Genomic DNA, 11193 nt, shown 5'->3' with positions numbered 1-11193 from the left:
GGGGGGGGGGGGGGGGGGGGGGGGGGGGGGGGGGGGGGGGGGGGGGGGGTCGGTGAGGACTCTCTAACTTTAGGAGCCTTTGTCAGTCCGGCCACTGTCAGCTTCAGGCGACCTCCTTCAGACTGACACTGTGACCGAGGTAAGAAAACACACACACACACACACAGATGTGGTGTTTTATGTAAAGCTGGAGACCTATTTTCTATTCTTGTGACTTTTCTCACGTCTGATTAGTGTTGTTGTTTTGTTTTTTAAAGCTTGAAGCTCTGTGGCCTTTCAGTGTGCTGCTGATCTCAGGCCTGAGGCAGCTGTCGCTCTGGTTAAAAATAGAGCAGCCTCATATCACACACACACACACACACACACACTAAAGCTAGACCACTTTGAAAACCTTATAGATTTTTGATATTTTTCTTTTTTTGATACTTAAAATTAAGTTACTCACCGTCTTGCTGAGAGTTAGATGAAAAGATTGATACCACTCTTATGTCTGTACAGTAAATATGAAACTACAGCCGACAGCAGGTTAGCTTAGCTTAGCATTAAGACTGGAAACAGGGGGAACAGCTAGCCTGGTTCTGTCTAAAGATAACACAATCTGAAGAGCCCACCAGCACCTCTAAAGCTCACTGATTGCCATGTTCACTTTCTTTTGTTCAGTGTCTACAATAGCTGAAGTGTAAAAACCCCAACTTGCTGTTTGTGGTGGACAGTAATTAAGTACATTTACTCAAGTGCTGTACTCAAGTAAGGATTTGAGGTACTTGTATTTTATTTGAGTATTTGCTACTTTCTGTTTCTACTCCACTACATCTCAGAGGGAGATATTGTACTTTTTACTTCTCTAAATGTATCTGACAGCTTTAGTTACTAGTTAACTCACAAATTAAGACTTTTACACATAAAACATGAAGACTTATATGATAAAATGAGTTTTGTTAGAAACTACTCAACAAATACAGATGACAAGATTATTAGATTGAGATTAAAATGAACTGTTTTTTCATTTAAAACATTTCATGGGTCCAGCTTCATAAAGAGAAAGATTGGCTGCTTTTCCTTTTTAATTTTTTTTATTCATTTGTAATAATTTTGAGCTTTATACTGTTTTTCAAAAATCAATTAACGGAGAAAATAATCAGCAGATTGATTTATAATGAAAATAATCATTGGTTGCACTCCAATAGGAATTTTACTTGTAAGTAAGTAAAAGTATTTTTAGTGTGGTATTAGTACTTTTAATGAAGGATCTGAATACTTCATCCACCACTGACACACACACACACACACACATATATCTGAGTAACTTGAATTATTACTGAAAGGGCAACCTGTTCATAATAAATGCCATTTTTTTATAAATAGGAAAGTTTATAAATTTTAAAGTTTGTCATGCAGCAACCCCTGACAAACAGTACTTATACTTTTGATACTTTGACTCAATTGCATTTTTAAAAGCAGGTACTTTTGTACTTTGACTCAATTTATATTGAATACCTCAACTTTTAGTTCATATTTAGCAAGAGTATTTATACTTTTACTCAAGTATAGGATTTGTGTTCTTCGTGCTGCCAGCAAACACTTGAACAGTCCAGCATAAAAATTATAAAACTGGCAAGTTGCTGTTTACACGTGTTGGTTTTTGATGAGCTTCCACAAACACAACATGAGAGTGGTGTTGATCTCTCTCAGCAAAAAAGCAAAGACCCATATTTCACAACATGTCAAACTCTTCCTTTAACTCTAAAACGAAATGTTGGCAGGCTGATGCCCTGCAGGATCGGCTTTACAACACTTTCTTGTTGCCGCTCTTTTGCTGCTTTTTGCCAGGTCTCATGTTCCCTCGGCACGTCACAGTGCATTTGTCTGGGATGAAAACATGAGTCTGGTTCGCCTTCAGGTCACCACAGAGCCTTCATCATGGCGGTTATGTATAGTCTGCTTGTTCAAGTTCAAGTATGAGAGCTCATGCGTTTCCAATCTTTGAGTATGATTCACAGAGAAGTGACACATTTAATCTCCGTCTTACATCCCGTTTTGAGTCATATGCAAGCAGCTCAACACCCTTCTTATTTCACAGCCAGCATGTCCTATATTTCCTTTGTGATACCTGTTATTCGGTCCATTATTTGCTTTGTAGTTCCTGTCAGTTCTTTGAATGTGCCTTTATTCTCCAGTTTTTCTTTCATGTTTGACTTCAGTCTAATTTTCCAAATGTCCCGCTGTGTAAGTTATTCAGCACACGGTGTGTTTTTCCATTTCAGTACAAAAGTCTTATTGTAAAATAAGTACAATTGTACTTTAAGGAAAGATTATTTTCCATTAAAGGCACCTCGCTTACAAAAGAGAAAATCTTCATAGAAATATCAAATAGATAGAGATACCAAACTTTTCTTCTTAATGTCTCATTATGCTTCTTTAATTCTGCTCCTCTTTGTAACTTTAGCAAAATTGGAAATAGAAAGGTCAATCTGACTATTATAAATAAAAATATATTGTGTTGTTAATTTTCTGGAAAACCAACACAGAAACTGTTTGATGGATAAATAATGTGTGTTTTTTTGTGCTATTCTGTGAATTTAACAGTAACAAATATATAACATAATGTGGCATCTCTCAAAGCAACAGCGTCTGCTGATCAACTGCAACGTTAAGGTGAAGTGTTTTTGTTATCAGCAGGGAGAGATCTGGTTTGCCATGGCGTCGGCCAGTGCGAGCGGGGAGCGTGGTGATCAGACAGTTCCTGGTGGAGAGGAGAAGGAGGAGGAGGAGGACAGGGGCGTCCGAGATATCCAGTCTCATTACCTCCGTTGTCCGTCCCCCAGGTATGAGACCACCTGAACGAGCTGCAAACACAACACGCCACATTCACTCCAACACGAGCTACTGTTTAATAATGAACATCTAAAGCACCTGTAGGCTGCTTTGATGAAGATGACTATCTGTATATGGCAGATTTTGAAGCTTTTCCGACTTTGTTTTGCGCAAATTGGATCCAATATTCACTAAATCTGGTTCGGAGATAGCCTTCATCTTGTTTAAATTTTCCATATTTTTGTACTTTGCATCCTTTTATACACAAAAGTACAAAAGTGGAAGGATGCAACAATGATGGAGTGTAACCAATTCGACCTTATGCTTACATAAACATGTTTAAAATAAGAAAGGAAATGCAGGAAATGTATGTTACTCATGTTTTTATTTGTGCTGTGAACTTTGAGTTTCTCTAAGCTGAACTGTTCAGATAGATACCTCCCCCCTCTGTCTGTCAGCTTCTCCATGGCATCAGAGTCCAGGTTCTCCATGATCTCAGGCTCTGACGCCGCGAGCATCTTCATGGAGCCCATCCACCTCTCATCAGCCATCGCTGCGAAGAAGATCATCAACGAGGGTGAGACAGGTGATGAGAACAGACTGCAGTGGGAAAATCTGCTTCTCAAAGTGTTTTTAACTCGTGTTTTGACCTTGCCGTGGTAATTCTCAGTGAGCAGCTGTCCTCAGTTAACTTAAATTTAATTATTATTCAGCTGTGTTTCATAGAAGTTAAAATGATGTCTTAACAGTGCTTATGAACAGTCAAAAGTCCAAATGTTTTTATTAGTTGATTAGTTAATGGCCCCGATTCACAGAAGCCCCAAAAGCCCCACCGCCACTGTCACTTAATTACTAATTCTTTAGAGAATTTGCATTATTAAAGCATTGTGCTTATTGAATCTGGTTATATCACTGTATTTTCTGGCCCTGTGTTGTCGAGCAGAACGGTATTAATCTAATTTACAGACATTGTGATGGTTCATTTTGTGCTCACGTGTATTCTTACATAAAACTGCTTTAATTCAAACTAGCAAAGAAATTGACACTGAGAACCCAGAGTTGGGAGTTCTTTCTAACTTTACGTGCAGTGCACTTGCAGAATTTTTTTTTACCTGAAGACCTCCTAACATCCTTAATCCTCCTTTTAATCCTTAAAAAGTATTAAGGTTCATTAAATTCTAGAGCTGCAACTGTTATTTTAATTACCAATTAGTGTCAAAAGTAACGACAGGTGTCCATCACAGCTGTCGTCAAGCTGCTCAGTTTGTGTGATTGTTTTCCAGGTTTTTAATTGACATTGATATGAAACAGGGAATTAAGAAAACTCTCACACAGGATTTTTAAACTATGTATAAATTGCTAGACCCTTCATTGGCTCATTTTCTCTCCACTGATCAATCCATCCAGCGATTTGCAAAAGTGATGTGATGAAAGTCCACATTTAACAACTCTAATTCGGTCAAATAGTCTCCAATCACAGTGAGTCGAGGTTTCATTCCTTCTGCTCATTACCAGATGCAGAGATGGAGACGTTCTCGATGGAGGATGAGAGTCGCACTGATTGAGGAAATTAGCTCATATGACACATCACAGAGCAGCCACTAAATAAGATTTCTCTCCTGACATTGTACAACATCTGCAGCAGCTTAATGGAGACATGTTTCATCTACAGGGGGGTCGATGGTCTCTGATGGGAGACAGTTTCTGCATTAGTGAGGTGTTTGTTTTGCAGTAGTGTAGCTTCCCTGCATCCACACAGATGAAGAACATGTGTGTTTTAAAGCGCATGCCTCAGTCTTTGATCTATATGGACCTTCATGCTCTATATAGTGAATGTGAAAACCGCATGCAGGCTTGTCATTTTCACAGGGAGATGAAGTTCTGCAGAGCTTTGTCAGGCTATATGTACAGCAATTATTCCCCAGGGAAAGATTGTTTTTACTGCCAAAATAGAGGCTTCAGGTTTTTCATAATTTGCTACGTTGAATTTCTGATGTTTTGTAATTATGTGAATGCTTAGAAACGGAGGAACCGATGAAAGAGAAAATGTCAAATAGCTCACTGGTTGTTAGGGATGGGGGAAAAATGCTTAAGCACAATTATACTAGAGGTATTTTTAGGGAAAGTCAAGAAAATTAAATAATGTTCTGCCAAAAAACCTTTCCACTTCTCATCTTTTCCAGTGCTTGAATTCACATTTTGCTGTAATTAAACAGCTGATGGTGTGCCCAGTTGAGAAAGTCAGGATTTCTTACCCAAGAACTGGTCCTGGTCTGAGCCCCCAAAGCCAAGCCAGATATAGACCAGTACTTCCTCTGACACAGCTGAGTTTGCCATCATACAGCCACAATCAGTCCAACAATCAGTTGGCTTCCTGGTTCTCATTGTGTCAATTAAGTCTTGGGTTTCCATTCCTTGTAATTTACCACACAAGATGGTGTAGCAACAAATTAATCCTGCAAAGTCGATCACATCCATGTCATCATTTTTATGATGAATCTGTTTCTTTCCTCCTCAGAGCTGCCGCCTCGTGGCGTGCGTACCGAGTCCATCCCAGAGTCCATGTTGGAAACCGCCGAGCAGCTGATGGTGGAAGACCTCTACAACAGGGTCAAGGACATGATAGATGACCGCAGCCCCTACAACACCCCCTGTGTGCTGGATATCCAGAGGGCCATGGTGCAGGACCGCCTGGAGGCTCCCGTCAACCCAGTGGACGAGGTGTGGCCCAACATCTTCATAGCCGAGAAGTGAGTCTAAGCGAGGCCGGAAACTTCATTTTAACTGGAACATTCAGAGTGAACAAACAGCAAAGATCATTATTCACCTTAGAAACAGCAGTTCAACAAAACAAATTCCACTAAATGTCCACTTACTTGTTTTTTCTGCAGCTTTCAACCAAATTAAATAGTCTTTCATCAGTGGAATCATCAGGAATTTGCTCTCCTTTTGCTCTTGAAAGTCTTAAAAGTGCTCAGAAACATGGAAGGTTTGAACATCTACAGTTCCATCACAGCTGAGCAAACTGTCTTAGCTGATGAAGACCATGTGTTAGGGTTGAAAGCTTCAGCACAAGCTAGGAGGCCTTGACTGTTTGCAAGGTCAAAAGTAAAACTCTCATACTACCATTTGATTCTTCCTCGCCCTGCTTTGATATACATTTTATGCAGATGATACATCAACTTCAGAGAACGAGATGGTCTTAAAATGTTGTTTAATTGTTTTGTTTTTGTGACGTTTATTTTTTATTCTTGCTAGAAATCTGCTGGTATGAATCCCAAAAGCAGCAGATAAGTTTTAAAGGGTAATTTCATGTGTAATAAGAACTTGTTTGCTCATCAGTTTATGATCATTTTTCTTTTTCAGATCTGTTGCGGTCAACAAGGCTCGTCTGAAGCGCATGGGCATCACCCACATCCTTAACGCAGCCCACGGCACAGGGGTCTACACGGGCGAGTCTTTCTATGCCGGCATGAACATCCAGTACATGGGCATCGAGGTTGACGACTTCACAGACGCAGACATCTCGGTGCACTTTCGGCCCACCGCCGAATTCTTGGACGAGGCTCTGCTGACACACAAGGGTGAGTTATGTTGTGTATCTTTACACTGTATTATTTCTGCAATCTTACAATACATAAAAACGTTTTTTGCCCTGCGATGGACTGGCGACCTGTCCAGGGTGTACCCCGCCTTTCGCCCAATGGAAGCTGGGATTGGCTCCAGCGACCCTGTACGTAGGATAGACACAATACAAAGGAACTAGCTAAAAGAAAACAATGTTAATGGATATAAATGTATCACTTAAAATAAGAACTCTAAGTAAATCTGAGAAATGGGACCACCAACTTTGAGATATTTCATCTTTTTATCACTTAAGTTTGACACTCAGTCTTTTTGCTTTCTCTCCTTATCTCATCTGCCCACATTTACCCTCCTGGGCCTCAGTCAAAGCCTTCACCTCAGATATCCTGTAAATTATTCCCTCCATCTCCAGAATTCAGTTTATTGTTAACTTGAACCATACGTGGAGACTAAACATGTGAAGCTTGAGATTGTTTTTTGTTTGTTGAATTTTGCCTCCATTACTGCTGGTGGTGTTTCTGCTTATTTACTGATTCATTTTATTGTTTACTTAACAGGGATAACACACAACACATTCATTTTCGCACATTTAGCCAGAAGCACATTCTGACTGGTGACCTGAAATGTCTCCTCGATTACACAACATCACTGTTTCTGGGAAGTGTTTTATGGACCACGCAGAGTACATCTGTGTTCCTGGAAGAGGATCATGTAACAGTCACAGTAACAGTGATCCATTCATTGTAACTGCAGCTGATTCATAAATTGTTATCCTAAGACGTCAGCATCAGCTGTAATTCTCAAAGTCTTGTGTAATAAAATACTTTGAAACACTTTCACTGCCATCTGTAAAGTCAGATGTTGTTTTCACACAAAATAAAATACTTTTTATTGTGTTCTTAACAGAGAATCGTCAGATTGAATTCTTACCTTAATGTATACACCAATCATTTGGGGAGAAAAACTATATTATACTATATATATATATTTTACTTTGGTCTTCTGCTTAAAATGAGTTTTCATTTGTGGAATATTTTACAATCGCAATAATAGCCTGACCAATACATTTAGAAATGATGTTGCCATTACATAGTTTGTCCTCCAGAGAGCACTATCGAGTGCTCTGCACATATCTATTTACTCTGTAATTACCAAATATGGGTAACTTTAAAAAATATATATTTTAAAATGTATCGGGGGAATCTCTGTGTAACCTTATTTAAAAGCGGTAATAATAACTATGTGCTTCATACTTCATCAAACTAATAACTAATTTTAAAAACTAATAAAAACAATTTTTTAGGTATTTAAGTAAAAAAAATTAATTGGTCAGGCTATAAACACAGTTTTGTTTTCTTGCAGGCAAGGTTCTTGTTGTTTCCATGATGGGTGTCAGTCGCTCTGCTGTCCTGGTGGCGTGCTACCTGATGATCTTCCAGCACATGAGCATCATGGAGGCCCTGACTTCCATTAGAAAAAAGCGAGCCATCAACCCAAATGAAGGCTTCCTGAAGCAGCTGCGAGAGCTCAACGAGAACCTGATGGAGGAGCGCGACGATGACGACGACACTCTCAGCCAGTGCTCCGTTATTGATGCACGCACGCGTGCTCGCATCTTTGGCGAAGATGATGATGACGATGATACTGATAAAGAAGAAGAGCAGAGTATGATCGAAGTCAAAGCGCACTCCATCATGATGGAAGAGGAGGAGGATGGAGAAAGTGTGATGAGCAGCGTCGCCTCCTCTGCAGCTGCTGCTGCACTCAGGAGTGGGATGATTGGAGTGCAGAATGGGCTGAACCACCAGGGATCGAATCACATTCAAGAAGAGGTGGTTCTGCCTGAGCAGGAAGGCAGAGACGACGGTGACGATGAGGATGGTCTCAACAGCATGATCCATGAGTGGCAGCGGAGGAACGAGAAATACCAGAGCGACGACTGGTGGGAGGCGCAGCTGAACAGCGACGGCGAGGATAGTGAATCTCTTGTCGAGGCCCGACCAAGGAGGACAAAGGAAGGTGAAGATGCTGATGTGGAGAGTGTCACAAGCGAGGATGTACGAGCTGTGAAAGAGCTGTTGAAGCGTCGCAACAGGCGTGCACCCTCAGACACGATGTCCACCTCCAGCTGCACAAGTTACTCTGATCTTTGGAAACAGCGACTGAAGGAAATTGAGGAGCAAGCCGCTGCTCGTTACCGCAAGAAAGAGGACAACGAAGGCAGCGAGAGCACCACCACAGAAGGTGGAGAAGGAGGAAAGAAGAACATTGACGATGAAGTGCAGAGTATCCTCTCTGACACCGGCTCCATGTACAGCTTTTGCCAGAAGAACAAGGACAAGATGACGCCTTTGGAGCGTTGGCGTGTCAAGAGGATCCAGTTTGGCTGGAACAAGAAAGATCGCGAGGATGGAGAGAAAAGTTCTGTCGGAGACGGAGAGAGTGGTGACGGCGAGGGACAAGCCAAGACACCATCCTTCCAAGATGTCAACCTGACAGCGTATCAGTCTTGGAAGTTGAGGCAGCAGAAGCGTTTCGGTGAGGAAAACACAGATGAGATTTTGGAGTTGAGTCGGGGTGAGGACTCTGCTACAGTTAAACGGAGGCAAAGACGTGAGGAGATCCTGGAGCGATCAAAGAAAACGTTAGAAGAGAGTCAGTCCATGTGTGGCTGGGAGACTGAAAGCTGTGTCAGCGGAGGTACAATTCCTCTCTCCGCCTTCTGGGCTGGAGCTGGAGTCACAGGCCCGCCAAGCGTCGCCAATGATGACAACATGTCCATGCTCAGCGGCAGGTCATCTGTCATATCGTCAGTTTCACAGGCTCGCAGTACAAGATCAGCACAGTCTGCAGTCCCAGTTAATCCCATGACACCAGTTCCTCCCATCCTCCCTGTTCCTACTGTCCAGGGCCCTGGAGGTGAACCAATGGTCAATCTGGCCAGCATCCAAAACTGGATCGCTAATGTTGTCTCTGAAACAATCAAACAGAAGCAAAGCGAGATGAGCCTCCCTCCTCCGTCACGTGTTGGATCGGAGCTTAGCTATGGCGGTGCAACAAGCATGATTTCAGGTAGGGGCATTGATGATGACAAAGCGTCCTTGTTGAGTGGCGCTTCCTATACTAGTGCACTGTCGCAGGGTCGTGGCAGGGCAGCGTCGGTCCTCTCAGGTGGTGGGTCGAGCAGCATCTCTGGTCTCAGCGGAAGAGGTTCTGCTCTGGGATCCACCCTTGGCTCCACCCTGGGCTCCAAGAAAAACAAGATCACCACCACCAGTGTCCCTCTTTTCAGTCTCTTCCAGGACCAGGTCAACATGGGCAAACTGGATGCCTTGGACAAGGAGATCAAGTCCGAGATGAGGGACAAGATGGCTACTTATGAAAAGAAGAAGATCCTGGAGGACAACAAGCGCAGCACCCTCTACAAGAAAAAGAAACCGAAGGAGGATGAAGACGAGGAGGAGGAGAGAAAGAAAAGAGAGGAGGAGTTTCTTGAAGAAACGAAGAAAAAGGAGAAACCCACGAGGAGTTATGGCCTCTCTGGGTGTCTGAATCTCAAGCCCGCACTGGAGAAAGATAAGAACACCAGTATTGACGACTGGCTGAAAAGCGTCAGGCCTCCTCCAAAGAAAACAGCCTCAGGAGAAGAAGCTGGCCCATCAGAGGATCCCTACGACGATCTCGATGCCTCCGCTTCCGAATTTGACTTCTCAAGCCGCAGGGCCTCCTATGCTGTCGATGAAGAAGACGAGGAAACCTATGGCGTTACTTCCAGATACAGGTCAAGGTTACATGAGGATCTATCAAGTGAAGACGCAGAATATTCCTCCAACGGGTTCACACAATCCCACAACTACAGCCAGGCACGGAGGTCATACAGAGATGAGAGCGTCGAGGAAACGGAGAGCTACCACGACCTCTCCACAAAGAGAAAGTTGACTCATCATTCGGGATATGAAAGCAGCAGGTCGGAGGAGAGGAGGAGTAGGAGGGAGGAGGTCAACGACGAGGTGGAGGAAGACATTGCAACCTTCATCGCCCAAACCAGGCAGAGGATCAGAGCTCGGGCCGCAGCCGAGGCCGAAGATGACGAGGTGCTCGCGGCTTGGAGGGCGCAGCAGGAAGCAAAATCACAGAGTAGAAGTGAATCTTAGAAGAAACTACTAATGCTGGGGGGGTTTTATAAAACAAGAGTAAAGTGCCAATTACGTGCTGCTGGTTCAAAGATATTTAATAACTCATTTAAGAAATAAAATTTGAAGAAATTGTTTCCCAAAAACCTTCAAAACTGAAATCTGAGGCGCATTTTGCAAAACTCAAAACATCTTTTGGAAAAAATTGTTGTGAGGTGGATTTAGGACCCATGTTGGCTCTATTGTTCAAGAAACAGCTGTCAATCATTTTGTAAGAGTAGGTAAAAATATTTTTGAATAGTATCATGTCTGTATTTGGAAATAAAGCCAATTTACATCAACAAGGAGAATATGCACTTTTGCCTACTTATCATGCAATATAAGTTTATAAGGATGAATCATTAGAGCATTACATGTCATTTAGCTGACGCTTGTAAGTCGCTTTGTAAGCTAAAGCGACTTACAATTGCTATTTATGTCAGAGGTTGCATGCCTCTGGAGCAACTAGGGATTAAGTGTCTTGCTCAGGGAGGATAGGTCACAGAGGTAGTACACATAGTAGTTAATTACAAAATTAAGGTTTTGGTGGTTCCGACGTTGATTGTAAAACTGATGTGAAAACACATGTAGAGCATATTTTAATAAAAGATGTGAAATTCCT

The 11193-nt window shown here is 42.2% G+C and overlaps 1 protein-coding gene across 1 annotated transcript; it reads left to right on the top strand.

The window, feature by feature from the left end:
• The first annotated feature begins 2697 nt into the window (after positions 1-2697).
• dusp27 (dual specificity phosphatase 27) lies at positions 2698-10553 on the top strand. Its single transcript, XM_046058660.1, has 5 exons — positions 2698-2825; positions 3273-3391; positions 5333-5564; positions 6181-6398; positions 7762-10553. Exons 1-5 carry the CDS (start codon positions 2698-2700, stop codon positions 10551-10553), a joined length of 3489 nt encoding a protein of 1162 aa, XP_045914616.1.
• Positions 10554-11193: the final 640 nt, after the last annotated feature.

The sequence above is a fragment of the Micropterus dolomieu genome, linkage group LG01, assembly GCF_021292245.1.
Source record: "Micropterus dolomieu isolate WLL.071019.BEF.003 ecotype Adirondacks linkage group LG01, ASM2129224v1, whole genome shotgun sequence".
NCBI lineage: Eukaryota > Metazoa > Chordata > Actinopteri > Centrarchiformes > Centrarchidae > Micropterus > Micropterus dolomieu.
The sequence above is the reverse complement of the archived record's forward strand: the minus strand, read 5'-3'. Positions and strand labels throughout refer to the sequence as shown.

Bases quoted from the DNA above. Each gene is read 5' to 3' on its own strand.
- dusp27 (XM_046058660.1), top strand. From the start codon at position 2,698: ATGGCGTCGGCCAGTGCGAGCGGGGAGCGTGGTGATCAGACAGTTCCT. The intron at 2,826-3,272 runs GTATGAGACCAC...TCTGTCTGTCAG, and splicing joins CTCCGTTGTCCGTCCCCCAG to CTTCTCCATGGCATCAGAGT. The intron at 5,565-6,180 runs GTGAGTCTAAGC...TTTCTTTTTCAG, and splicing joins AACATCTTCATAGCCGAGAA to ATCTGTTGCGGTCAACAAGG.